The 27,616-nt window shown below is 49.7% G+C and overlaps 2 protein-coding genes across 6 annotated transcripts in view; both read right to left on the reverse strand.

The window, feature by feature from the left end:
- srrt (serrate RNA effector molecule homolog (Arabidopsis)) overlaps window positions 1-10,785 on the reverse strand; it is a 38,662-nt gene extending 27,877 nt beyond the window's left edge. The window contains exons 1-5 of one of the 5 annotated variants that reach the window (XM_052044709.1): window positions 10,749-10,785; window positions 9,169-9,311; window positions 6,781-6,906; window positions 4,746-4,892; window positions 4,172-4,378 (exon numbers count right to left, since the gene is read on the reverse strand). In XM_052044709.1, coding sequence (XP_051900669.1) covers window positions 4,172-4,378; window positions 4,746-4,892; window positions 6,781-6,906; window positions 9,169-9,287 — 599 coding nt within the window. In that variant the 5' untranslated portion in view covers window positions 9,288-9,311; window positions 10,749-10,785. Of the gene's footprint in view, window positions 1-1,095; window positions 1,238-4,171; window positions 4,379-4,745; window positions 4,893-6,780; window positions 6,907-9,168; window positions 9,312-10,684 lie in introns of those variants that run through there. The other 4 variants (XM_052044708.1, XM_052044707.1, XM_052044710.1 and 1 more) reach the window with 4 other exon arrangements.
- Window positions 10,786-17,406: 6,621 nt separating this feature from the next.
- On the reverse strand, window positions 17,407-27,225 carry LOC127586620 (stress-associated endoplasmic reticulum protein 2). Its single transcript, XM_052044731.1, has 3 exons — window positions 27,064-27,225; window positions 21,204-21,279; window positions 17,407-20,024 (listed from the first exon to the last, which is right to left on the reverse strand). The coding sequence occupies exons 1-3, from the start codon at window positions 27,145-27,147 to the stop codon at window positions 19,984-19,986; spliced, it is 201 nt and encodes a 66-aa protein (XP_051900691.1). The 5' UTR covers window positions 27,148-27,225; the 3' UTR covers window positions 17,407-19,983.
- Window positions 27,226-27,616: the final 391 nt, after the last annotated feature.

Genomic DNA, 27,616 nt, shown 5'->3' on the forward strand with positions numbered 1-27,616 from the left:
TGACAGATGCTGCCCGACCCACCGATTATTTCCAGCATTTTCTGCTTTTATCTCAGAATTCCAATAGCTGCAGTTTTTTATTTTCATTTACTGGGATAGATTGAATTTTGTGGGCGAGGGCAAGAGGGATTACGGGCCCAAGACAGGTGGATGGGATGATGATACAGATCAGCCATCGTCTCATTGAATGGTGGGACAACACAAAATCTGAATGGTTTCCTGCTGTGCTCCTGTTACTCAGCTGATTCAAGGAGTGCAGGACAGATGTTAAAGACCTACAGACAGTGCAGATGAGATTTACTGCAGTGGTTCCAGCTACAGGTTTACACTGGAGAAGCTGCAGCGTCTCCTTGGAGCAAGGTTTGGGGAGATTTCAGAGGTATACAAGAGCATGTCAGATTTAGACAGGCTTACAGTGGGAAGCTGCTTCCATTAACAGATGAACCAAGGAGCAGGAAACACAGATTCAAAATTTCTGCAGAACAAACAAGGAAGCATAGTTCTTTCTCACTCAAGAAGCGTAGTTATGATCTGTGATCCTGTAGGCAGATGAAAATAGAATAAGTAACTCCAAAAGGGAATTGGATTGGCAGGAGAGAGCAATTTGCAGGACTATGTGGATAGGACAAGGGAATGGGACTGAAGGGATAGATCTACTGGGAGCCGGCATTGCATTGATGGGTTGAATGTCCTTCTGAGCCACAATTCTATGAAGCTCTGTTAACTTGAAGAGACTGAAAGTTGAAGCTGGGGATACTCCTGCCTCTCCAGCCACCTTCCTTTAACCCACTGTGCTAACTGGACCAAGGTTATTACTGAATCTTTATGTGCAATTGATCATGGACTACCAACGAGACCGGCGGCAACTGCTGGCTCATTTGGACCGTGCAGTTCTTCGTGTTAGGATTCAGTTCCTGCCCTGCTTATGGCATCACCTCTGGAGAACCCCAAACAGTTAAAGACAAAACAAAATGCCCTAGCAAAAGAACATGAACAAATCACCAATTTTAATTTTGTTCATTTTTTAAAAAAAAGAAACCTTTTACTTCAAGAATTATTGTTTTGGCAGCTTACGTACGGATAAAATAATAATACTTAGGTGTCGAAGTCATCTTGAAGAATCTCAAGTGAGCGAGCGAGCGTTTGTAGCTTCTTTTCATTAGCAGTGATTGTGACCCTCACTAACTAGACACTAACACTTTGGGATTACTAGACACTGCATTGTGCGCAGTGTGTGGCTAACTAGTAGTTCTCATACAAGGGTCTCCACTGCAGCGTGCCAGGATTTGCTTCACATTTGCCCTCCTGCACCTTGTCTTCGAAGGGGGGGAAGAAAGGTGTCAGAATTAACATTATACAAACGAAAAAGACTACAAACTCCAGATAACAAAAGGACAAAAAAATGAAGAGGTTAGTTAAAAACGATATTTTCCCTTGTGTCTACTTATTTCAGTGAAGAGGCACACTGCTGCTTCCCACGTCGGAAACACACCAACGAATTTCCTAGGTAAAATTAGCAAGTGGAGAAAAGTACTCAGGGGGGAGAGAAACACACAAAGGGAGAGGATGCGCAAATGGTTTGGATCTTGTATTTCTACATAACTGCATCATCGAGACAGTTATTGCAATCACACCCTCCGAGCTCAGAGATTAGTGACCAATTTTCTCAGCGTTACTCATCTTTGTGATTGCTGAGTAATACCCCACTCAGGTTTCTCCTCACCATTGTCCACTCCAGCCCTGCTCCTAAAGGTAGTGGGGAGGCTGAATCCCAGCTACCAGATGCCCCTCTGGAATCACACTTCTGGAGCCAAGACACAAGGCGATGGCAGGCTATCAGGTTAGGATGGATATGGCTTGATGAGCTTTCTTGCCCTTGTTGTATGACCACACCCCAACAATTCCCGAAAATACAAGGGATGGGAGTGATTCACCCTCTCCATCCCCAGGGACGGTTCTGGAAATGTGTAACCCCTGCTTAGTACTGTAGTCACTGTGCCTTTGTCTACAAAGGCATGTGGCCAGCACACCTGTGGCATTCTCTGTCTTCACTGGTCACTGCGGCATCTGGCTGACGCTCAGAGTCTACATTCTTTGGCATCATGGCCAACACAGGAAAAGATATAAGGGGTATTTCCTTAAAGTCAGAGGCAGGCCATGGAGAGGTTCTGTAACAGAGCATGGCAGGAGCACGTAACCCTCTCCCACAAATGGACACGGGGTCAATTATATTTTTGCTGGTCAATTGCATGAAGGTCCCTGGACGTGGGTGGACAGAGTTGGACTACAGATCACAGTCGCTCCCTCAGGTGGACAGACGGACAGACTCAAGGCGCTAAATGGCATCCCCTCTACTTCCTACGATGGTGTGTACAACAGCATCATCACTTTCAGCGATACCGCAACGTTCCAGCATCTGCTGCTTCACCAAGGCCTAATTTCATGTTTCAACTCTCTTAGTTTAACAGATGTTACGTTCCTGCATGCACCCATCAGAAGAGAGGTGCTGCACTCACTGTCACACCATGTCACGTGCTCACAGGTCTCAATCAGCATTACCCACATTACAGCGGTGGGACAACAACTGGTGTGAGGGAGACAGAGCATCAGAAACCACAGGTGTTCCCTCATGTACTCTGCCACTCAGTGAATCCTAAACCACAAGCTCTTTCCCCTTGAAATATGAACAGATGTATTTTCCAGCATTTAACTTCCCCACAGTGGAAAGCAGTCACACAGGGATTAGCTATGATCAGTGACTGATTAAACTGTTTCTGTTTTCCATGACGTGGCTGCCACTCTCGAGCCTGGCTTTTACTCCTGGTCCAGAATCATCGCTCAGGAAAGCGATGGGGAGCCACCCCCCTGACCTGCTGCAGTCCGTATGGATTACTCCCTCCGTGTTGTTGGGTAGGGAACTGCAGAGCTAATCCCAGAGATGGTGAAGGAATGCTGAAATGTTTCCAGGTCAGGCAGCATGAACCACAACAGGGAACTGCAAAGTGAGCCTCAGGAAAGGGCAGATCATCGTGGACCCCATCAACACATCCATACTGCACGGGTGACAGACGAAGAGCACGGTCAGTCCCTCCCCCTCACTGAGCAACACTGAATAAACCCTCCTTTCCCCCCTCACGCACCCGCCTAACTCTGGATAAACCCAGTGCTCCAACCAAGAACGCCCAGTGTTGAAATAAAAGGACTTTGATCCTGTACAAGGACAGGGGAATAATAATTCAGTACGAGCTCTTCAGTTCTGACCCAGTGCAGTGGATGGGGTGGGGGTGGGAGGCAGTGCAAAGGACAGGGGCTGATCAGAGAGGCCTTTGTGGAGCCAGGAGAGAATGTACTGTTGTAAATGTAGACTCCAACATTATAGGGCAGGACAAGGAGATTTCCACCACTAGTGACCCAAGGAGTAAGGGCATTTCAAATATTCAACCTGGAGCTCAGGTGAAAAGGAACGAGCACCGAGAGGAGTTCAGTTCTGAAGCAAAGCTTCACCTTGGGAGGGCTCCATCCTACCAGCCAAAGTCTCAGAGACAGGAATAGGATATTGTTCAGTATTCCTCAGAAATCCAGTCACTGAACACCCAAGTTAACAACCCCAATTACAGAGATCAAGAGAGAACATTAGGGAACATTAAGACATTACTTTCTACTAATGGAAAGCAATTTAAACACCAGCAGTCAAAGATTTCAATCACAAACAATTAAACAGCATTGTCCCATTCCCAGCACAGTTGCTGCCTGGAGCTCAGGGCCTATCAATGCTGGGACAAAGTTAATGTTTCATCTCCAGCTGTACTCTTGCTGTAACAGTCGGTAGAAGGCAAGGCCTGGATTCAGGGACTGCAGGAGCAGGGAAGCTCTCTGCACTGGGCTAGCAAAACCTTGCTGGAGCACAGCAGAGACGGACTCATTGCAACCACAGCATTCCCTCACACATGATAATGCGAAGAGAACTGTGGGAGCCCGGGATACTCTCACACCTGCTCTCTGCCACCAGCACAGCACCCTCACAGGGCTGGGTTCAGGAAGACGGGGGTCGATGCGCAAGGGGGAGAGTCAGATCACAACTGAACCACGACTGACGACACTTGTTAAACAAACCCAGCACAATACGTGGCCAAGAACACACAAGAACCGGCCTTTCAACGTGTGACCTCACCATTCCTCGTCCTTGTGGGCCAGGAAGAAATCCTGCATCTGTTGCCGACGGAATTCGATCTTGTAGTCATTGTAGCGTTTCACTGATTCGGTCTCGTCGACAGAGTCGTCCAGAGACAGCAGGAATTCTTTGAAGGTCTTCATTACTGGGGGTGGAGGCCCCACCTCCAGCTCATGTAGGTTGCCCAGCCTAGGGGTGAGAAGGAGACTAACAGCGTCGGTACAGCATGGCCACAAACATCACCAGAGAATGGCGCCAGACCCCCTCCCCCTCATTCAGCCAACTACCCCAGCACAGATGGGTGGTGGGAGAATCAGGAGGATGTTCATGGGCACTAGAGAGAGAAATAAGCAGGGGAACACGACTGATGGGAATGCTCTGAGACAACACAGACTCGATGGGCTGAACATCCTCCTCCTACGTCATTACGAGAATGGAACAATACAAATGCACCCTAGCAGCTGTGGACAGAGGCTCCATCAGCAAACTGAAAGACTGAAACCTCCTACTCAGGTGGACGCGAAACCCTCTGCTCCCTGTCGGCCGCGGGAGCCTGCCCCGCGTGTGACCTCACCTGGCCTGGATGGGAATCCCGTGGTGCTGCTGCATTATGTGAATATCCGGGTGCCCCCAGGGTTGAGGGGGGCCGTAACTGGGACCTCCCCCACCAGCATACGGCATCTCATAGCCAGTGTGATAGGGATCTGCAACATGATCCTCCCTGAGGGAAAAGAAAACAGCAACATCAGCAAATCGTTCACAACCAGCTGCAAAACAGGTGGGTGGAAGAGCTCGGCGACAGCGTAAATGGATGCTTAAAGGCAGCAAGGTGAGCTGATAAGTTGTTTTTAAAAACATCTGTGTCACCTGAATTGTTCTAGGCAGCAAAGAATATTCTCAACATTGTTGCCCCACAAGGCTGCGTCCTCAGCCCCCTACTATGCTCCCTATACACTCACGGCTGTGTGGCCAGATTCTGCTCTAACTCCATCTACAAGTTTGCAGATGATACCGCTGTAGTGGGCCGTATCTCAAATAACGATGAGTCAGAGTACAGGAAGGAGGTAGGGAGCCTAGTGGCATGGTGTCATGACAACAACCTTTCCCTCAATGTCAGCAAAACAAAGGAGCTGGTCATTGACTTCAGGAAGGGGGGGGGGGGGGGGGCGGTGCAAATGCTGCTGTCTACATCAATGGCGCTGAGGTCAAGAGGGTTGAGAGCTTCAAGTTCTTAGGAGTGAACATCACCAGTAGCCAGTCCTGGTCCAACCACGTAGATGCCACGGCCAAAAAAGCTCACCAGCGCTTCTACTTGCTCAGGAGGCTGAAGAAATTTAGCACGTCCCCATCAATCCTCACAATTTTTTTTAAATCGATGTACCACAGAAAGAAGCCTCTCCTCCATGGACTCTGTCTATACTTCTCACTGTCTTAGTAAAGCAGCCGGCATAATCAAAGACCCCACCCACCCCAGACATTCTTCTCCTCCCTCCCATCGGACAGAAGATACAAAAGCCTGAAAGCACGTACCACCAGGCTCAAGGACAGCTTCTACCCCACTGTTATAAGACTACTGAACGGTCCATAGCGTTATAAGATGGACTCCTGACCTCAATCTACCTCTTTATGACCTTTCACCTTATTGTCTGCCTGCACCTTCTCTGTAACTGTAACATTTTATTTGCATTCTGTTATTGTTTTCCCTTGTGCTACCTCAATGCACTATTAATGAAACGATCTGTATGAACAGTCATGTCTGTATACTTGTCTGTATACTTGTCTGTATGCAAGACAAGTTTTTCACTGTACCTCGGTACATGTGACAATAATTAATCTGGTAACTTCAGGACTCTGGTGGTGCCTGACAAGCAGGTTTCCCAGACCCGCGGATGTTACCCTGACTAATACTCCAACACACATTTTTTAATTCATTTTTCAGATGTTGCATAATAACCTAAAGAGTTTAAAGGCAGCAACAGACTGAGTTTCAGTGAGTTTTAGAGGGAGCACAGGAAACAAAACCCAGCAAACTAGTCAAACAAGCTAAACAGACAAGCTCCAGTTGCATATCTACCCAGGTTCCTGAAGGTCCTGACCTCAACCACTCACTGACCCACACTCCTAGTAATACATGGCCAACCTCACGCAGATAGCTGCTCCACAGATAACGAGGATTTAATGTACCAGTGAGTGGGCCAGATGCCAACCCATCAGGACTTCCGAACGATCAGATATTGGATTGTTGCCATTAGTCACTGGGCAGGCCTCAGCAACAGAACTGAAAAAGACATGGAGGTGTCCCAAAATTACCAGGGATCAGGGTCTCCTGTTACAAAGAAAGTTGGAAACATTTGCACCATTCTCCTTGGAACAAGAGGTGGTCTGAGGATTGTTATAACGTAGAACAACCAGAACTCAGAACTGTTGAAGGTGCTGTATGGATGGACAGGGTTGTTATAAATGCCGAGTGCAAAGCTGAGTCACGTGGAGGGGAAGGCTATGGCCACAGGATACCAATTCCTGAAACATGGCTCGGAGTACAACTTACCTACACAGGACAACTTGTATGCAGCAGCATAAAATGCTCACTCTGCAGCTCCAGTACTCACCAATCACGGCGTACGCGCTTCTGGGGCGGGCTGAGGTCATGTCGCGGTGGGGAGAAACGCTCCCTTCTCCCTCGGTCGTAATCTCGGTACTCTCGACTTCGCCGCTCTCTCCCCCTGTCCCACTCTCTGAAACGCAAGGAAAGACCTGACCTCAGCCACTTCAGCAGGTGAGCCAGAGATGTTCAAACAACAATAAAGTGTGTCTACAGATGTACAGTGGAGAGCATTCTGACTGGTTGCATCACAGCCTGGTACAGAGGCTCCAATGTGCAGGATCGCAAGAGGCTGCAGAAGGTTGTAGACTCAGCCAGCTCCATCACGGGCACAACCCTCCCACCACTGGGGACATCAAGAGGCGTTGCCTCAAGAAGGTGGCATCTATCACTGAGGACCCTCACCAACCGGGACATGCCCTCTTCTCGTAACTACCATCAGGGAAGAGGCACAAGAGCCTGAAGACCCACACTCAATGATTTAGGAACATTGTCTTCCCCTCCACCATCAGATTTCTGAATGAATCACGAACACTACCTCTTTATTCCTTTTTTTGCAATTTTTTTTGTAATTTATAGGTTTTTGTGTCTTTGCACCGTACTGCTACCAGAAAACGACAAATTTCACGTCGTGTCAGTGATAATAAATCTGATTCTGTGTGTCCTCCTCACACTGAACTGTGGCTCAAACAGGAAGCAGGCTGGGCATTTGTTTTAATGAATCACACTGTTCAGTCAACTAGTGAGTGTTCAACCTACGGTGCCTGTACTCTAGAATCAAGGTCCCCCGAAATGCAGCATGTATGGACCTCATAAGCACATCAGAAATAGCAGGAGGAGGCCATCCGGCCCATCGAGCCTGTTCTGCCAGTCAATAAGATCACAGCTGATTTGGCCGTGAAATCAGCTCCACCTGCCTGCCTTTTCCCCATAACCCTTAGACATAGACATAGAAAACCGACAGCACAATTCAGGCCCTTCGGCCCACAAAGCTGTGCCGAACATGTCCCTACCCTAGAAATTACTAGGCTTACCCACAGCCCTCTATTTTACTCAGCTCCATGTACCTATCTAACAGTCTCTTGAAAGACCCTATCGTATCCACCTCCATCACCGTTGCCGGAAGCCCATTCCACACACTCACCACTCTCTGAGTAAAAAACTTACCCTGACATCTCCTCTATATCTACTCCCCAGCACCTTAAACCTATGTCTTCTTGTGGCCACCAATTCAGCCCTGGGGAAAAGCCTCTGACTATCTACCCGATCAATACCTCTCATCATCTTATACACCTCTATCGGGTCCCTCCTCATCCTCCGTTTCTCCAAGGAGAAAAGGCTGCGTTCCCTCAACCTACTTTCATAAGGCATGCTCTGCATTCCAGGCAGCATCCTTGTAAATCTCCTCTGCACCCTCTCTATGGCTTCCACATCCTTCCTGTAGTGAGACGACCAGAACTGAGCACAATACTCCAAGTGGGGTCTGACCAGGGACCTATATAGCTGCAACAATACCTCTCGGCTCCTAAATTCAATTCCCCGATTGATGAAGGACAATACACCATATGCCTTCTTAACCACAGAGTCAACCTGCGCAGCCACTTTGAGTGTCCTATGGAATCAGACCCCAAGATCCCTCTGATCCTCCACACTGCCAAGAGTCCTACCATTAATACTATATTCCGCCAACATATTTGACCTACCAAAATGAACCACTTCACACTTATCTGGGTTGAACTGCATCTGCCACTTCTCAGCCCAACTTTGCATCCTATCTATGTCCCTCTGTAACCTCTGACAGCCCTCCAAACTATCCACAACACCCCCAACCTTCGTGTCATCTGCATGAATTCCCTACTATTCAAAAATCTAGCTGTGTCTTAAATATATTTAATGAGGTAGCCAGTGGTCTATCGGGAGGCAGTAATCCCTGCCCTCTGAGACTGGGACTACCTCAAGGCAGTGGAAGAATGTCAGTGCCCTCCCCCAGGTTAATATCCCCAGCATCAATGCCCCAATTTCACTCTGATGGCTCCTTTGGTAATTCACCTCCAAGCTGCACTACAAGAGTTTACCAGGTAGAGATAGGAAAAGATTCAAGCACGTGCTTAGGACATCCTTGAAAAACATGCCTCATCCTCATTTACTCCTGGGAATCCCTGGCCCATGTCACTCAAAGTGGAGGAGGCGAATTCAGGAGGGCATCAAGAACCTTGAGGCCACACGTTAGGAACACATGGAGCTCCAGTGTGAATGCAGGAGAAGCACGCTACCCACCCACACACCGGGAACCCCCAGCAGTTCCCACGTTGGCCTGATGGGTCACCTCAAAACCCGAGTGGAAGCAACTCCTGAGGGACAGCCTCAGTGCAGCGAAGCAAAATGCCACCCTAACCTGTCATTCCAGTCATCTCGTCGCCTGTCGTCTCTCTCGCGGGACCGGTCATAGTCGCTCCTCTCTCGGCGAAACTTATCTCTGCGCCGCCGGTCATATTCGTCATCGCTGTCACCCATGGCCCGACTCCTTTACTCGCTGATCTACGTTAAAGGAAAGTCAGTAGTGTAAGGTGGTGGCTCCCGTACTGTGGCAAGGTCCACGATGCCCTGGAGTTGTTGTGGAGGAGTTTTACAGGACAGGACTCCAGCTCTGAGGAGACAGGGGAGAAGCTGGGGTTGTTAGCCTCAAAAGGGAACTGGGGGATTTAATAGAGGCATTCAAGTAAAGGTTTGTGTAAAAGAGAATGTGTTTCCAGTAGGAAGAACACAGAGTGAATGCAGAGCAAGGGGTTTCAGCAAAAAACAGAAGGAAATCGGAGCAGTGGACAACTCAGCTCCTCAGGCCTGTTCCTCATTCCACAGTACAGCTGACCTACCTCCAATATCATTTTCCTGCCTTTACTTCCTTTAGTATCCAAGAATCATTGATCTGTTTTGAACGCACTCAATGAGGATTCCAAAGATTCACCCGAGAAGAGATTTCTTCTCGTCTCTGTTCTAAATGGCCTGCCCCATACTCTGAGACTGGGACTTGTTGTACTATTAAGAACTTGGTACATTTCGATGAGGGAAAAAGCCTGGTGTACTCGACATCTCCTCCTACGACAGCCCACTAGTCCAGGAACCATCCACTTCACACCCTCTCTAGTGGGGAAATCCTTTGTCGGGAGAGGAGACTCTAACTGTACCCGATACTCAGGATACCGTCTCAGCAAGGCGATACAAGGGCAGTAACGTTTCTCCATAGCGAATCCGTACTCACAGAGCATCACCCTGCAAACCTCCCCCCCCCCACAACCCAAGCCCCTCCCAATCAATCCTGACACCCCCTCTCTCTGCTCCCCCAGGGCTCCCCTGGGACCCCCCCCCCCCCCCCGAGGACGGTCCCCCACCCCCCCGGGTCCCACCCACACCCCGGGGACCCTGCCCCCCCGGGGACGGTCCCCCCCCCCCCGTTACTGATCTCAGCGCCACTCCGTGACAATGGGACGGACCGGGGAGGAGACCGAGTGCGATGCCCCGCGGGGAATATGGGCGACGGGGGGGGGGGGGGGGGGGGTAGCAGCGGCCGGAAGGCCCGAGCGGCCGCCCTCGGTGCCGCAGTGTGACCTGTTTACAGCGGGAAGCCCGCTCCGAGGGGCGGCGGAGCCACGGCCCGCTCCCTAAACGTCGGCCGGGCGAGAAATTGCTGCAAGGCCGGGGCGGGGGCAGCGCCAGCGCCCCTCCCTCGGCCGCCGGGCCTGGGGCTCCTCCCTCGGCCGCCGGCTGAGGCCCGGGCCCGGGGCCTGGGACGGGGGCCTGAGGCCCGGGGCGGAGGCCGCGCCACGCTGCGGCCGCCTCAGCACAAAGGCGCCGAGGGCAGGCGGACACGGAGAGTCGACGGGACGGCTCACGACACGGCCGCGCCCGGTCACCGACAGCGACGCAGCCCGAGGGCTGAGGTAACCCGACCTCCCGGTGCCGCCGCTCCGTCCGCACCTCACTCCCGCCCGAGGCCTCAGGCCTACCTGACGACGTGCCGCCGACAGCGGCAAGAGCTGCCGTCAGATCCCGCGCTTCCCCGGTCCTCCCCTCACAGCGCCGCCTACTGTGGGCGGCTGCGGCCTCCCGGCGCTGACCCATCGGCCCATCGGAAGTCAAGGTTGTTACCGGCGCCCGCAGCAGCACCGCGGGCGAACCTTCAGATCAGCAGCAAAACCACTCATTAAATGTAAATCAGCCATTTCATGTTTCTTGCGATTTGAGAGATGTTAGTGCACAAAGTGATGTGCGCTCTCTGTGCCCCGGACAAGAGCCAATTCCAACTAGTAGAAAGTTTTAAACTGTGGAGGTAAAGGTCCATGTGTACAGATCACATCAGCACTGCAGCAAGGCCGGCATTTACTCCCCATCACTAATTGCCCGTGAAAAGGCAGTGGGTGAAGGTGCTCCCACGCTGCTGTTGGGGCAGGAGCTCCGGGGTTTAGATCCAGTGACAGTGATTTATTTGCACACCAGGTTGGTGCGTGACTGAGAGGGGGAAGCTGCAGGTGGTGCTGCTGTTCCCGTGCACCTTTGATGTTTTGAGGTTGTGGGTTTGGGAGGTGCCTCACTATGTAACTGTAGTGCGTCCTGTTGATAACACACAACACAACCACAGTGAAGGGAAGTTAATGGGATGCTGGCATTCAACAGGAGTGCAGTACAGGTTCTACGACAGGCATTGGAGCACTAATTCTGGGCCCCAGCTATTTGGGAAGAGATAGTGCCCTTGAATCCAGGCATTCAACCACAAAAAAAGACTTCCTGAAAGCTCAAAGGGTAGAGAGTAAATGGGGCACGACAGGGAAGAGGGTTTGGAGTTTAAAAATAGGAAGGTCTTGTCACGGTTGTACAAGGTGTTGCTGAGGCCGTAACTGGAGTACTGCCCACAGCTTTGATACCCCTACCCAAAACAAAAGATATACAAGGCTGTGCTCAGGTAATGAACAGGTTCCACTTTTACAGAGATCCATAAGTCAGAAAGTTACACAAAAATCACTCATTTTGGTATCCACACCTCCACAGTACTGTAACAGACAGCATCAAAAGCACATAGGACTGATAAGAAAGAACAATGCTAAAAGTGGGGAGGGGAGAAACTAAGTTCTGCTGTTTGTAGGAACAAACTTATGTATGTATGTCAGACTTTTGAATTTAATAATATCATGGGAGCTTGTTCGTATTGTCCATAAGTCGGTCATTCGTAACCCAGAGACAGCCTGGAGTAGCATTAGAGACAGTCCAATGGAGATTCACCAGGCTAGTTCCAGGCGTGAGAGGGTTGTGCTATCAAGAGAGGCGGGACAGTTTGGACCTGTATTCCTTGGAGTTTAGAAGAGTGAGGGGTGAGCTTATTGCAACATATGAGATCCTGAGGGGGCTTGACAGGATGGATATTGGGATGTTTTCACTGGTAGCAGAGTCTCCAATGAGTTGGAAGATAAGGTCTTTCAAAACAGAGGTGTGTAGATATTTCATTTTGCAGAAGGTGGTGAGTCTCTGGAATTCTCCACCTCTCGCTCAGTATCAGCAAAACTAAAGAGCTGATAGTTGACTTCAGGAAGGAGAAGGAGGGTGAACATGAACCCGTCTACACTGGGGGATCAGCAGTGGAGAGTCAGCAGCTATAAATTCCTGGGCGTTAACATATCGGATGACCTGTCCTGGGCCCTGCACATAGCTGCAGTATCAAGGAAGGCGTGCCAGCACCTTTACTTTCTTAGGAGGTTTGGCTTGTCACTGAAAACTTTAACAAACTTCTACAGATGTACTGACTGGTTGCATCATGGTCTGGTACAGAGACGGTAGAGAGTAGTGGACTCTTCCCAATGCATCACGGGCACATCCCTCCCCACCATTGGGAGTATCTACAGGAGGCGCTGCCTCAAGAAGGGAACATCCATTGTCAAAGATCCCCACCATCCGGGCCATGCCATCTTCACGCAGCTCCCATCGGGCAGGAGGTACAGAAGCCTGAAGTCCCTCACCACCAGGTTCAAGAACAGTGACTTCCCTTCAACTATTCGGTTCTTGAATCAACCAGCAAAACCCTAATCACTACAGTTTAGCAACACTATGACCACTTTGATCATTTTGCACTAAAATGGACTTTGTTTTTTCTTGTTCCGTGTTCTTTCTTGTAAAATATTGTGTATAATTTTTGATTAATTTATGTTTTTCTTGTGGCTGCTGCTTATCTGATGCTCTGTGCCTGTGGTGCTGCTGCAGAAATGTTTCTCATTGCACCCGTGCACACATGGACTTGTGCAGGTGACAATAAACTTTTGACTTTGACTTTGAGAGTGTGATGGCTGGATCATTAGAAGTATGTAGGGTGGGGTTAGGTAAAGGATTGGGGGATTGAGGCTATGGGAACCTGGTGCAGGAGAGGAGTTGAGGCTGGCATGGATCAGCCATGGTTACGTTGAGTGGCAGGGCAGGTTTGAGGGGCAGAGTGGCCTCGTCCTGCTCCTGTTGTCCTGTGTTTTTGTGTGACTCTACCCGTAATCCAGATGCTGGGACTAATCCACCCACTACAGGAAGGGAATTTAATTTGTTAGTTAAATATTCTGGAAAGAAAAGGTAGTATCAGAAATGGTGATGGTGAACATATCAGACGGTGACAAAAATATCCATCAGGGAAGGAAATTGCTATCCTTACCTGGTCTGCCCTCCCTGTGGCTCAGCACCCACCAATGTGGGTCACTCTTATTGCCCCAAGAAGTGACCTAGTGAGGCAATTCAGGGACAATTGGGGATTGACAATAAACATTGATCTCATAAATGAATAATAAAGAAAATAGACAACATTTTCAAGTGAGCTGAAAGGTTGGAAGGAGAGAATGTGTGCAACTGTGGTCACCCCATTACAGGAAGGAGACTGAGGAGAGGGTGCAGGAGGTTCCCCAGGACGCTGCCTGGATTAGAGGGCGAGAGCTATAAGGAGAGGTTGGTTTTCTCTGGAGTGTCGGAGGCAGAGGGGAGACCTGATAAAATGATGATTGGCATAAAGAGGCAGACAGAATCTATTCCCCAGGGTAGAAATGTCCAGTACCAGGGGACGTGCATTTAAGGTGAGAGGGGGGCAAGTTTTTTTTACACAGAGGGTGGTGGGTGCCTGGAATGTGCTGCTAGGGGTGGTGGTGGAAGCAGACATGATAGAGGTGTTTAAGAGGCTGTTAGAAGGACACATGAATGTACAGGGACTGGAGAGATGTGGATCATGTGCAGGCAGAAGAGATTTAATTTAATTTGGCATTGTGTTCGGCACAGACATCATGGGCCAAAGGGCCTGTTCCTGTGCTGTACTGTTCTGTGTTCTAAACTATTTCTTCTGGTTGGGGAGTTTTGGGTGAGGGGGGCAGAGTCTAAAACCTGGAGCCAGGGTTTCAGGCGTGAAGTTCAGAGACACTTCCACGTGCAGACTGGATGGGCAGTTGGAACTCGCTTCTGTAAATGGTGGCTGAAGCCAGGTTCATGGTTAATCCTTAACTTGTTATTGCTGAGATTTCTGGTGATCATTGAAGTATATATCAAGTTTTAAAGACACAACACAGCAACAGGCCCTTCAGCCCACCCTGTCCATGCTGACCATCAATAGTAGTCCCATTCGTCCAGCACTTGGTCTGGGATTCAAGTGCTTGTCCAGATAGTTAATATGAAAATACCTGCTTCCACTGGGCAGTGCAGGTCATCCACTGACCATCCCCTGGGTTAAAACAAAATTCTTCTTAGATCCCCGCTGAATCTCCTACAAATGCCCTCTGCTATGGGGAAGAGTTTCCTACCACCTACCCTGTCCGTGCCCCTCATCATTTTATATACCTCCATCAGGTGTTCCCTCACCCTCCTCCAAGGGAATTGAACCCAGCCTATCCAGTCTCTCCTCAGAATTGAAGCACTCCATCCCAGGAACATCCTGGTGAATCTCTTCTGCACCCTCTCCAGGGCAATCATATCCTTCCCATAGTGTGGTGTACACAGTACTCCAGCTGTGGCCTAACTAACGCTCTTACATTCTATGCCCAGCTGATGAAGGCAAGCATACTGTGTGTCCTCTTCACCACCTATTCTACCTATGCTGCCACCTTCAGGGATCCTCTTTCTTGTACACAGAGGTCCTTTTGTTCCTCATTCCTACCTTGGACCCTACCACTCACAGTGTCTCTCCTACCCTTGTTCGTTCTCCCAGGGTTAGTCTCACACATCCAGGTTAAATTCCATTGGCCATTGCTCTGCCCATTTTACCAACTCATCAACATTGTCCTGTAGCCCAAGATAACGCTCTTCATGATCAACACCACCAATGTTTGTGTCATCTGTAAATGTACCAATCATTCTCCTATATTCATATTCAAATGATTAATGTATGTATTAAACAGCAAGGGGCCCACACTGATTCCTATGGTAGACCGCTGGCACAGACTTCCAATCACAGTAGCATCCTCCACCATTAACATCTGCCTCCTATAACCAACTCAATTTTACATCCAATTACCAACTTGCCCTGGATGCCATTGGCTCTAACCTTTTGGTCAGTGTCCCAAGTGGAACCTTGTCAGTGTCAAAATGTTTTTCAAATATACATTACTAACTTTCAAATGTGATTTGGTAGCACAAAGAGCCTGACGTCTGCCAAAGCCTGTTCTATGTGAGAGGGAGGCTAGAGAAGATGCAGGAGGGAAGGTCACGTGTGGGTGGGATAAGGGAGAGGCTTCTGTGGAAGAAAAACACCAGACTCGACAAACTGGAGCCAAACCATTCTTGTGCAGTGGTTAAATTACTAGACCAGTAATCCAGAAACTCAGTTCACATCCCACATGGCTACAAATTACAAATTAATTATCTAAAAGAAAAGTAGTCATGAGGAATGATGTTGAAGATTTGTAATAATGATTAAAAACCATCTGGTTCATCACTGCTTCTCCTGGGAAGGCGTTGGTCACCTGGTCTGACCTCTATGCAATTCCAGACCCATCAATGGGGTCGACTCTTCAATACTGTTGGAAACACAAGCTGCTTGGTTCAACAGTAATTAGGGATGGGGAATGAACACTGCCATTGCCAGTGATACCCAAGCTCTCTGTGATTTCAGGATAATGGGCATTCCCGGTGTAGACACGTTATGGCCACCAAGGGGATACGCAGAACCCGCTCATCATCTCCCACTCCCTGCACAACCAATTCAAGGGTATCCAGTAAATAAGGGTAGAGGGCTTGAACAATACTGTGCCTCCTTGGCATCCAACAACAGAGCACTCCCTCAGTTCTGCCTCCCTGACGGTGCAGCAGTCTCTCACCACTGTCCTTTTTTTAAATAATAAACGTTTATTCACTAAAAGCACTACAAAAGACAACCAGTATCAATACACAACATCTAATACAGAAAAGAAGAAACTACGCAACGACATATCACGGTAGAGAATGCAAACTAATACTAACGAAACACACACGCGATGCTACACCCGTCAACGCGACACTTCAAATAAGAATTGCGTTTGTACCGTCCACAACACACGCGATCCCGAGGGGCCCACCGAGCGCAGAACTCGGCTAGGGTGCCCGCAGAAACCGCGTGCTCCCTCTCTAAATGCACCCGCGCGCGCACGTAAGCGCGGAAGACAGGCAGGCAGGCCGACCTGCCGGTACCCTCGGCCTCCCGCCGCTGTGTCCCGTGGATGGCCAGCTTGGACAGGCCCAGCAGGAGACCGACCAGGAGATCTGCCACGCGCCCCTCCCCGCGCCACACTGGGTGCCCGTAAACCATCAGTGCTGGGCTGAAGTGCAACCAGAACTTCAGCAACAGCCCCCGCAGGTACTCGAAGAGGGGCTGCAACCTCTCGCACTCCGCGTACGCGTGGTACACCGTCTCCTCCCGGCCGCAGAAGTGACAGGCGGCCGGGGTGTCAGTGAACCGGCTCAAGAATTGGTTGCACGGCACAGCCCGGTGCAACACCCTCCACCCCAGGTCCCCGATGTACAGAGGGAGGACTCCCACGTAGAGACCCCCCCACCGGGGACCCCCCTCGCCACCCACCGGCAAGACGGACCGCCACAGCGTGTCCGGCCAGCAGACCAGGGCGAGGAAGTGAAAGGTGTGCAGGAGCAGCCCGTACAAGAACCGCCTCGGCGCCTCGCGGAACGGCACCGTCGGCGTGTCCGCCAGGCGGCTCAGGTTGTGCCGAGCCACCTCCCGCGAGAGACACCGGGCCCTGGGACCCCCCCCTCAGTACCGCCCTTCCCACAGTGTGACCCTCCCTCAGTACCACCCCTCCCACAGTGTGACCCTCTCTCAGTACTGCCCCTCCCTCAGTACTGCCCCTCCCTCAGTGACCCTCCCACAGTACCACCCCTTTTTTTGTAGTAATAACATTTATGCGACGGGGGAAAACCGGAGCACCCGGAGAGAACACAAACTCCTTACAGACAGCAGCAGGAATTGAACCTGGGTTGCTGGTGCTCTAATCACTACACCACCGTGGCATGGTGTTCAATTTCCACCGGAGACACTTGAACGAAGGAGCTCCTCATATAGGTCAGAGCTGCTACTGAGACAGATGAGGAGGAACAGGCGAGGACCCAGCTGGTGGATTTATCAATCAAGAAACCACACCAATTTACAATGAGACAGGTACATACTTTTATTGCTGTAAGTACAACTTTTACAGGATTGCAAAAGCAGTGAGTACAAAATTCACTTTTTAGGGTTTGGGAACTTAAATGTAAAATTCAAACCAAATGCCAGTAGACCTGAGGCAGAGACCACTGGGAGATGAACTAATTTGAAAGAGGCTTGTAATCAGCGCAAGGATTGTACAGCAGGGTGTGGGCGACGGCACAGTCTCAGTTTGGAGGGCAGCACAACCCCTCTGACTGCAGGCAAGCACCAGAACAAGAGGTTTATTCTCAGGATGTTCTGTGCAATACCACGCAGTGCTGGGAGCCACGCCACGATGTTGCAACAGTTCCGCCGAGACTCTAGTCTAACAAGCAGTGGAAGAGGTGTGATCCAGCCTAGAGCTGGGCCCAAATACTGGGGGAAATTTCAACCCCTGGTTGCTGGTTGTCACAACAGAGGTACAACTGGAACTGGCACATGGGTTAACTGAGATGTGACATGTTTGCTCTCCGATCCTCTCTTCACCGAGCCACAGAGCAACCAGGGCTCCCAATGGTGGAGGTCTGCAGTTCCTTGGTGACAGGTTAAGACAGTGTGTTGCAAGTCAGACTGGATGAAGGGCTGGTTACTTCAGTGATCAAAAATCAACACAGTCCACCTCTCCAATCCTGTCAGAGTGGCTGTACTGTGGTGACAACAACAGGCAGCTCGTGGTGAGTCAATGAGCCCTTGCTCTCCAAACCACTAATGGGTTGTCAGTTTGGTCAGAGTTCAATGATCTCCAGAGTGCTGGGTGTAAATTAGAGATCAGCCCAGAACACCACACAACGTCACTATAATCGCCACAGCTGGAGAATCAACCCCTTGTGACGATTCCATTGAACTTCCATCCTATAGAGACCACAGGACTGCTGGTGTGGGAAGCAGCAAGCAATGCCACACCAGTGCAGGAAGGCACAAGGTAGGACAGGACAGAGGCAACTTTAGTCTGCATCAGAAGTTATACCTCAGCTGGGAGGACTGCCTACAGAGGGTCTAAAATGCAAAGATTTTCACTCTCTAGTGGAAATATTCCTTGCATCTATGAACACAAAAATTTACAGAAATAATTATCAGTTCAACAACTCAATTTTCTTTTAGTTATAAAAATACTTGTACTGAAACAATCAAGCGGAGATATGGCACAGGTTAGATACAGAGTGAAGCTCCCTCCACACCGTCCCATCACACACTCCTGGGGTCAGACACAGATGAAGCTCACTCCGCACCGTCCCATCACACATTCCCAGGACAGGGACAACACAGATGCAGTAGAGTTAAACCTCCTGCAACAATGGCCAAGAACACACAAGAGGGCTGCTTATAGCGCGGTGTAGAGGTGCCCCATTGGAGACAGATGGTGCCACGTGAATGTGCAGAGGAAGGTGAACCTGACTGGTCAGTGGTCCTACGACAAAAACTTGCTGTGTTTGGGGCGGGGATGAATGATGGAACTAGGTCCTTTCACTAAACGGGTCAGTCGAGTTGGTCATGGATTGGTCCCAAGAGATCATCTCCCGCTGCATCTGGGATGAGTGCTAGGGAGAGGGAATGATGCACTGCACATGGGAGATGAATAAACAAATCTGCAGTGATCCAGCACCTTCCAAAACCAGTTAGTTCTTGTGCCCGAAAGGGGATCTGACAGTCCCTGTAGGAAGGTGGTCCACAGTAACCCAGTGTGGAGAGGCAGTGTGAGCAGCCTGCCATCTCCCCTATAGTGCAGGGTCAGAAAGTATCAGTCTACAGGAGTACTACAGTGCTAGGTTTATGTATAAAGCCAGCATGCAGATTTATATCATATCTTGTTCCCATTTCCTTCTAAAGTTCCAGACTAAATGTGGGAATAAAACCTGCCAAATTGTACCCTTCAAATAAGACTAAATGCATAAATAACCTGATTGGACTGGCAAGGCTTTCAAACGAAACGGTGGTGTTCCCATTCCTTCAGTCAGTCCCATGTCTCTTCAATGGCAGAAGTTGTACAACAAGGTGTGGGAGACATTGACTGACTTGTGGTCACAGCAGAGAAAAGCCCAGGTAAGGCTCCAGCAGAGGCCAACTCCAAGACAAAACCAGGCTACCACACAGAAAAGAACCAAGGACCAGGGTTAACACTGCCAGTGATCCTGGAGCAGGTACACCCAGCACTGGTCAAGAACGAGTTGGGGCAGCCTTGTGCTTACAGGGCAAGGAAAAGTGGTCAATTAAAACAGCATCCAACAGTTGGAATATGTGTGCTGCTCAGATTGCCAGAGGAATTAATTTTGCTTTAATTCTATAAGTTACATTATATTTTTATATATATATATATATATATATATTTATATATCACTGTCTAGAAGGTGCACCCGCCTTGCTTATCACTGGGGAATACTGACTGCAGATTCAGATTTGTTGTTGATGTCACTAACATTGTAAGACAAGAGGTTTGTTGTTCAGGAATTAGTTGGATTCTGAGAGAGAGAGAGAGAGAGCGAGAGAGGAATCAGCAGTGGGCGCACGGAAAATTGTTCCCACCAGCTGGACCATCCTTCAAGCTCCCATCCGGATACTCTGAATAATCTGGAAAATCGCTGCAGAGGAATGAAGGAAACAAAAATTAGAATAGAATGCGTGGGCCCCACAGTTTCCTGTTGTTTGAACCCTTTGCAACAGGGCTGCTCACAGATATTCACAACCAGAACTGTACGGTTCAACCCACCATGCACTGTGCCCTTTCACTTAGACTTTCATTCGTCTGAAACTGACGGTTCTGCTCCAACCCCACCACCCACTGACACCCACCCCACCCCCACACCATACCTGGCCCCAATAAAGAAACGGGAGCCTCGTTAAAACTAGTCTGAGTAGACAGATACCCTGCACAAAGTATATTGCCTGCAATTCAGTTACTCGATTGTAACCATTAGGAACCACGGAGAGAAGGATTTTCCCCACGTTGGCGAGTGTGGCACCAGGGACATAGTCTAAATTCCAGAGCAAGGGGTTCTGGAACGAAGTTTGGAAACACTTCGACAACCAGATTGCAGGGCGACTCTCCTTCAAATGGCAATGGATTAAGTGTTAATTTTGAACCAAGGATTCATGGAAAGGGGGTGGGGGGGGAACCCCCCCCACAAAGAGATGGGGTTAGGTCATTAGTCAGGTTCTTAGTGGATAGGGAAAACAGACTCAAGGGATCAACCACTGCCACTCGATCCTGAAAATGAAATACACTCACTCTGCAGCTGAGTGACACGTCAGGGTCCAGGTTTGGGAACAACAGTCCATCCTGCCCTCAGCACTGGGATTCAGGTCTGGGACCAGAGGAGTCAGAGTTTGGATAATTACCATAATTTGGTACAAAATGTCACTGACAGCAACCCCACACTGTGGCCTCTGTCACTGAGGCAGGGGAACACCCTCCACATTGCACACCATCCTGACCTGGGAATATATCAGCAGTCCTGGGTGTGAATCCCAGATCACTCCCACCCTCACCACTAGCACTGCAGCAGTTCAAGTCTGGGCTTCACCATCAAGGCCAATTGGGGAAGCCCATAAACTGAAAATTAATTTCTCAGGTCTTATTAAAGTGAATGATCTCATTAAAACAAAACTGATAACCGAGAGCACTTTCAAGGGGGACAGAAGAACACTCGAGGGGGAGGTGCGGAGTTGTGGGGAGAGAACAGAGCAATGGGACTGATGGGAGGGTTCTCCCAGAGCTGGAACAAGCTCCGTGTACAAACGGGCACAAATGAGACACCCACCTGATCCACACACCACAAATACGAAGAGAGCCAACAACCAGGGAGCGACCGGGGCCTTCTCCTCCTGTAGGGGCCGCTTGAAAACAACAGAGACCAGCAACGTGAACAGAGGCAGCCTGGCAATGCCCTCCCACCGTGCACTGACACCACACACCCCACTCCCAGTTCCAAGTGACAGGCTAATCCCAGCCACAAGTCCCACTGCACTCCTACCACATCAGACAGTGCAACTCAATCCCATCTAACACACAAACATGATTAGGGTCAGAGGGCACAGCCTCAGAATAAGGGGACGTCCTTTAGAACTGAGATGAGGTGGAATTTCTTCAGCCAGAGGGTGGCGAATCTGTGGAATTCGTTGCCACAGAGGACCGTGGAACATAGAACATAGAATAATACAGCACAGTACAGGCCCTTCAGCTCACGATGTTGTGCCAACCTTTCAACCTACTCTAAGATCTATCTAACCCTGCCCTCCCACAAGAGCCCTCCATTTTTCTATCATTCATGTGCCTATCTAAGAATCTCTTAAATGTCCCTGATATATCTGCCCCCACCACGTCTGCCGGCAGTGCGTTCCACGCACCCACCATTCTCTGTGTGAGAAACCTACCTCTGACATCCTCCAATCACCTTAAAATTATGCCCCCTCATGTTAGCCATTGTCACCCTGGGAAAAAGTCTCTGACTGTCCACTCAATCCATGCCTCTTATCATCTTGTTCACCTCTCATCCTCCTTCACTCCAAAGAGAAAAGCCCCAGCTCACTCAGCCTATCCTCATATAGAACATGCTCTCCAATCCAGGCAGCATCCTGGTAAATCTCCTCTGCACCCTCTCTAAAGCTTCCACATCCTTCCTATAATCAGGTGACCAGCACTGAACAATACTCCAAGTGCGGTCTAATCAGAGTTTTATAGACTTGCAACATTGCCTAGCGGCTCTTCAACTCAATACACCGACTAATGAAGGCCAACACTCCGTATACCTTCTTAACAACCCTATCAACCTGCGCGGCAACCTGAGGGATCAATGAACATGGACCCTAAGATCCCTCTGTTTCTCCACACTGCTAAGAGTCCTGCTGTTAACCTTGTATTCTGCCTTCAAATGTGACCTTCTAAAGTGCATCACTTCACACTTTTCCAGGTGGAACTCCCATCTGCCACTTCTCAGCCCAGCTCTGCATCCCATCAATGTCCTGTTGTAACCTACAGCAAACTTTTTACACTATCCACAACACCAACAACCTTCGTGTCATCTGCAAACTTACTAACCCACCCTTCCACATCCTCATCCATTTGAGGAAATCTCAGGTAAGGTGGATAAGGGAGAGGCTGTGGATGTTGTGTATTTAGACTTTCAAAAGGCCTTCGACAATTAATAAGAGCTCATGGAATTACAAGTAGGATATTGGAACGGGTGGAGCATTGGCTGGTTGGCAGAAGGCAAAGGGTGGGAATAAAGGGATCCTGTTCTGGTTGGCTACCAGTTACCAGTGGTGTTCCGCAGGGGTTGGTGTTGGGGCCACTTTTTACTTTGTAGATTAATGATTTGGATTATGGAGTAAATAGTTTTGTGGCTAAGATAGGTGGAGGAGTAGAGAGTATTGAAGAAATAGGAAGATTGCAGAGAGATAGTTTAGGAGAATGGGCAAGGAAATGGCAGATGAGATTCAATGTTGAGAAATGTGCCGTTGTACACTTTGGAAACAGAAATAAACAGGCAGATTATTATCTAGATGGGGAGAAAATTCAAAGTACAGAAGTACAAAGGGATTTGAGGGTACTCGTGCAGGATACCTTAAAGGTTAACCACCAGGTCGGATCGGCGGTAAGGAAAGCGAATGCTATGTTGGCATTCATTTTGAGAGGTATAGTATATAAAAGTAAGGAAATGTTGACGAGGCTCTATGGGGCACTGGTGAGGCCTCATTTGGAATACTGTGTGCAGTTTTGGGCCCTGTATCTTAGGAAAGATGTGCTGATGTTGGAGAGGGCTCAGAAAAGATTTACGAGGATGATTCCCGGAACCAAAGTTCTTACATATGATGAGCATTTGTCGGCTCTTGGACTGTACTCACTGGAGTACAGAAGAATGAGAGGGGACCTCATAGAAACATTTAGAATGTTGAAAGGACTGGGCAGAGTAGATGTGGCCAAGCTGTTTCCCTTGGTGGGTGAGTCCACGACTAGAGGGTACCAGTTTAAAACAGAAATGAGGAGAAATTTCTTTAGCCAGAAGGTAGTGGATTTATGGAATTCTTTGCCACGTACAGCTGTGGAGGCCCAATCACTGGGGGCATTTAAGGGGGAAATTGATAGGTATCTAATTAGTCAAGGTATCAAGGGATATGGGGATAAGGCCGGAAATTGGGGCTAGATAGGAATAGTATTAGTTTAGCTCATGGAGCAGACTCGATGGGCCGAATGGCCTACTTCTGCTCCTTTGTCTTGTGATTTTGTGAAGTCATTTATAAAAATCACAGAGAGCAGGGGTCCCAAAACAGATCCCTGCGGAACACCACTGGTCACCAACCTCCAGGCAGAATACACTCCAACTACAAACACCTTCTGTCTTCTATGGGTGATCCAATTCTGAATCCACACAGCCAAGTTTCCCTGGATCCCATGCCTCCTGACTTTCTGAATGAGCCTTCCATGAGGGACCTTATCAAACACCTTACTAAAATCCATGTACGCCACATCCACTGCCCTACCTTCATCAACGTGCTTTGTCACATCCTCAAAGAATTCAATCAGGTTCGTGAGGCACGACCTGCCCCTCACAAAGCCATGCTGACTGTCCCTAATCAGCCTACGCTTCTCCAAATGCTCATAAATCCTGTCTCCAAAATCTTCTCCAGTAATTTGCCCACCACTGAAGTAAGACTCACTGGCCTGTAATTCCCAGGGTTATCCCTACTCCCATTTTTGAACAAAGGAACAACATTTGCCACCCTCCAATCATCTGGCACTATTCCTGTGGCCAGTGAGGATGCAAAGATAGTCAACAAAGGTGCAGCAATCTCTTCCCTTGCTTCCCGTAATAACCTTGGATATATCCCGTCCGGCCCCAGTGACTTATCTATCCTAATGTTTTTCACAAGTTCCAACACGTTCTTTTTTCACGTGGACATGATCTAGCGTATCAGCCTGTCGTACGCCATCCTCACAAACGGCAAGGTCCCGCTCACTGGTGAAAACTGAAGCAAAGTATTCATTAGGGACCTCCCCTCCACCTTCCGACTCCAAGCACAGGTTTCCTCTTTTATCCCTGATCAGTTCCACCCTCACTCGAGTTCCTCCTATACGTCACATACGTGTAGAACGCCTTGGGGTTTCCTTAATCCTACTCGCAAAGGACTTCTCATGCCCCCTTCTAACTCTCCTAAGTCCATTCTTAAGCTCCCTCCTGGCTACCTTGTAACTCTCCAGATCCCTGTCTGATCCTTGATTTCTAAACCTCAGGTAAGCTTCTTTCTTCCTTTCAGTGTCTATTGTCAACCATGGTTCCTTCATTGTACTAAGTGTATTTAAGGCAGAGATCAGCAGGTTCTTGATCGGTAAGGGGGTTAAGGGTTACAGTGAGAAGGTGGGAGCATAGGGTTGATAAAAATCAGCCGTGATTGAACGGCAGAGCAGACTCGATGGTCCGAATGGCCTAAATCTGCTCCTATTCATTGTCTTTCATTGTCAAACTCTGCCAAGACATTTTCTATATCAAATTAATTTTGTTGTAATCATGCAAGATAATAGGAAAGGTGGTCAAAATCTTGATTAAATAGTTTAAACTTTAAAAGGTGAAGAGAGGGAGGGAGATGGAGAGGTTTAGGGACGGAATTCCAGAGCTCGGGATCCGGGCAGGTGAAGGCATTGCCGCCAATGGCCAAGAATCACAAGTTGATCCAGACAAGAGCAGAATCGGGGAGCACAGAAAGCTCAGGCTTTGAGTGTGAGAGGATATCACAGAAGTGGAAGACACAGGCCACAGACATGGTAACTAGGAGCCAGGTTAGATCTGCAGACAATGAGGACACAGTACAAGTTAGGACAGCACAGCAGAGTTTCACGTGAATGATAATAGAGAGCAGAACAAAGGAGGCAAGTGTTAGAACAGTCAATTCTGCAAGTAACAAAGGCACAGACAAGGGTTTCAGTGACAGACAAGTGGAGGTGAGGCAGAAGTGGGCAACGTTACAGGTTAAAAAAAGGTAAAAAGTGAAAGAGCTGATCTATGTCTCAGGTTCAAACGTGACACCAGGGTTACAACAGTCCAGTTCCATTTCTGGCAGTTGCTGGGGAAAGAGAAACATTTACACAGCAGCAGACGTACAACTGAGGTCGCCCCAGAAGGAACTCAGTGGCAGCATCTTCATCATGTTATATTTTAGAGCGAATGGCTGCACATTGCTCAAGGGAGGGGCAGCAGAGGACAGTCCATACCATAAGCAAAACCCACGTTAGAAAACATTGTTATAGCACCTTTTACCACCTCAGTGATTCACAGCTAATGACAGACATTTAGAGTCAAAAAAAAGCAATTTACAGATAGCGACTCCCACAAAAACTAAGGGAAGAATGACCAGACAGATGTGGCAGTGACATTGGTCATGGGTAAACTGTGAACCCAGGACACCAGGGACACTTCCCCAATGTCCCACAGCATTTCCCTTCTCATATTGACGGACAGAACACCATTTGTGCCAACGGGTCTCTGCCCACTCTGAGCATTTTCATCTGTCCTATTTCTCCGATAAATTCCCTGTTAAATATTCTCTCTCACATGCCCACTAACTCCCCCCGACTCTCCTGCTACCCACCTACACCATGGGCAATTTGCACTTAACCAATTAACCTACCAACCAGCCTATCCTTGGCAGGCAGGCAGGAGACCACACCACCCAGGTGAGGCCACGAGGTCACAGGGAGAACACACAAGCTTCACAAGGACAGCAGCTGCAGTCAGGACCAAATACAACTCACTGGCACTGTAAGGCAGCAGTGCAAACTGCAGTGCCACTGTCACCCAAAGATGCCACAGAGTTGTCACATCCACAGGGGTATTCAGACCCAACTCCAGTGCGACATCTTATCTGTAAAATAGTTCCCCACACTGTCTGACTGACAGCTCAGCATGGACCCCGGCACCTTTCCCTCAATCACTCCCCACCACCCCCACCAGCTCCCCCCACCCACCCCAATCCCCTCCAGTCCCCCAATCCCTCACCAGTTCCCCCCACCCCCCCAATCCCTCTCGTTCACCCCCACCCCCTCCAGTCCCCCAATCCCTCACCAGTTCCCCCCACCCCCCCAATCCCTCTCGTTCACCCCCACCCCCTCCAGTCCCCCATCCCTCTTGTTCACCCTCACCCCCCATCCCCTCCAGTCCCCCCACCCACCCCCATCCCCTCCAGTCCCCCCACCCACCCCCATCCCTCTCCAGTCCCCCCACCCACCCCCATCCCCTCCAGTCCCCCCACCCCCATCCCCTCCAGTCCCCCCACCCACCCCCATCCCTCTCCAGTCCCCCCACCCACCCCCATCCCCTCCAGTCCCCCCACCCACCCCCATCCCTCTCCAGTCCCCCCCCAGTGCTGAGCTGGCAGTGCGTGCCCCGCCCCTTGCAATCAATTGGCCGCAAGTGCCGTCACAAAGGCGGTACCATACTGTATTGACGTGCGGGGCAACCAATCAAAGCCTTGAGCCTTAAACCTATTGGGTCCCGTGGACGTCAATCAGCTCACGGCGTCCTGACGTAAGCAAGAGAGCACGCAAGCTGCCAGTTGGCCACGTAAACAGGGTTGAGTTGGCGGCCGGCGCCGAGGGCCGGTGGCGCCCCGGGGCTGGTGAGTACTCACGGTGCTCCGCGCTACGTTGCCGCGCTGGGTGATGTTTTTACTGTGCTTCTCGTTGGCCATCCGGATCCGCTGCTTCGCCACCATCGTCTCACACCCGCCGCTCGACTGCCAGGGAGGCGGCAACCGGAACCGGAATCACTCGCAGGGGACCGGCCTTTCAGACATAAGCCCCGCCCCCTCACGACGCCTCCGTATATCAATGGACCATTCCACGTCAATCAAGCGTGGCACCGCCCCTCTCTGGGCAACCCCACGGCGCAAGGTGCTGTCAATCACCCTTTCTCTCCCCCCCCCCCACCGAGCCTGCATCATCTCATTGGTTCAGATTGCACGTGTGCATTCCTGTGGCGCCTGTCACATCCCCTTCAGTACGTCCCACAGCACAGCCCATGAATTTTGGAAACATGATTGCTGTGGTGCTATGCGAAGCATGGTCACATACCCACCGGCCGAGAATGATCAGGTTAAATCAAAGTCCAGCTTATTGTCATGTGCACATTGAAAACCCGCAGCATCAATAGCATCAGATAAGCAGCATTCACAAAAAAAACAT

Source organism: Pristis pectinata, chromosome 37, assembly GCF_009764475.1.
Source record: "Pristis pectinata isolate sPriPec2 chromosome 37, sPriPec2.1.pri, whole genome shotgun sequence".
In the NCBI taxonomy this organism is placed as follows: Eukaryota; Metazoa; Chordata; class Chondrichthyes; order Rhinopristiformes; family Pristidae; genus Pristis; species Pristis pectinata.

What these genes read in the sequence shown, in the direction of transcription:
- LOC127586620 (XM_052044731.1), bottom strand. Translation starts at nt 27,147, where the DNA reads ATGGTGGCGAAGCAGCGGATCCGGATGGCCAACGAGAAGCACAGTAAA. An exon ending in GCAACGTAGCGCGGAGCACC is followed by an intron (nt 21,280 to 27,063) that starts GTGAGTACTCAC and finishes GTTGTTTTCAAG; the next exon opens with CGGCCCCTACAGGAGGAGAA. An exon ending in ATTTGTGGTGTGTGGATCAG is followed by an intron (nt 20,025 to 21,203) that starts GTGGGTGTCTCA and finishes ATTCCTCTGCAG; the next exon opens with CGATTTTCCAGATTATTCAG.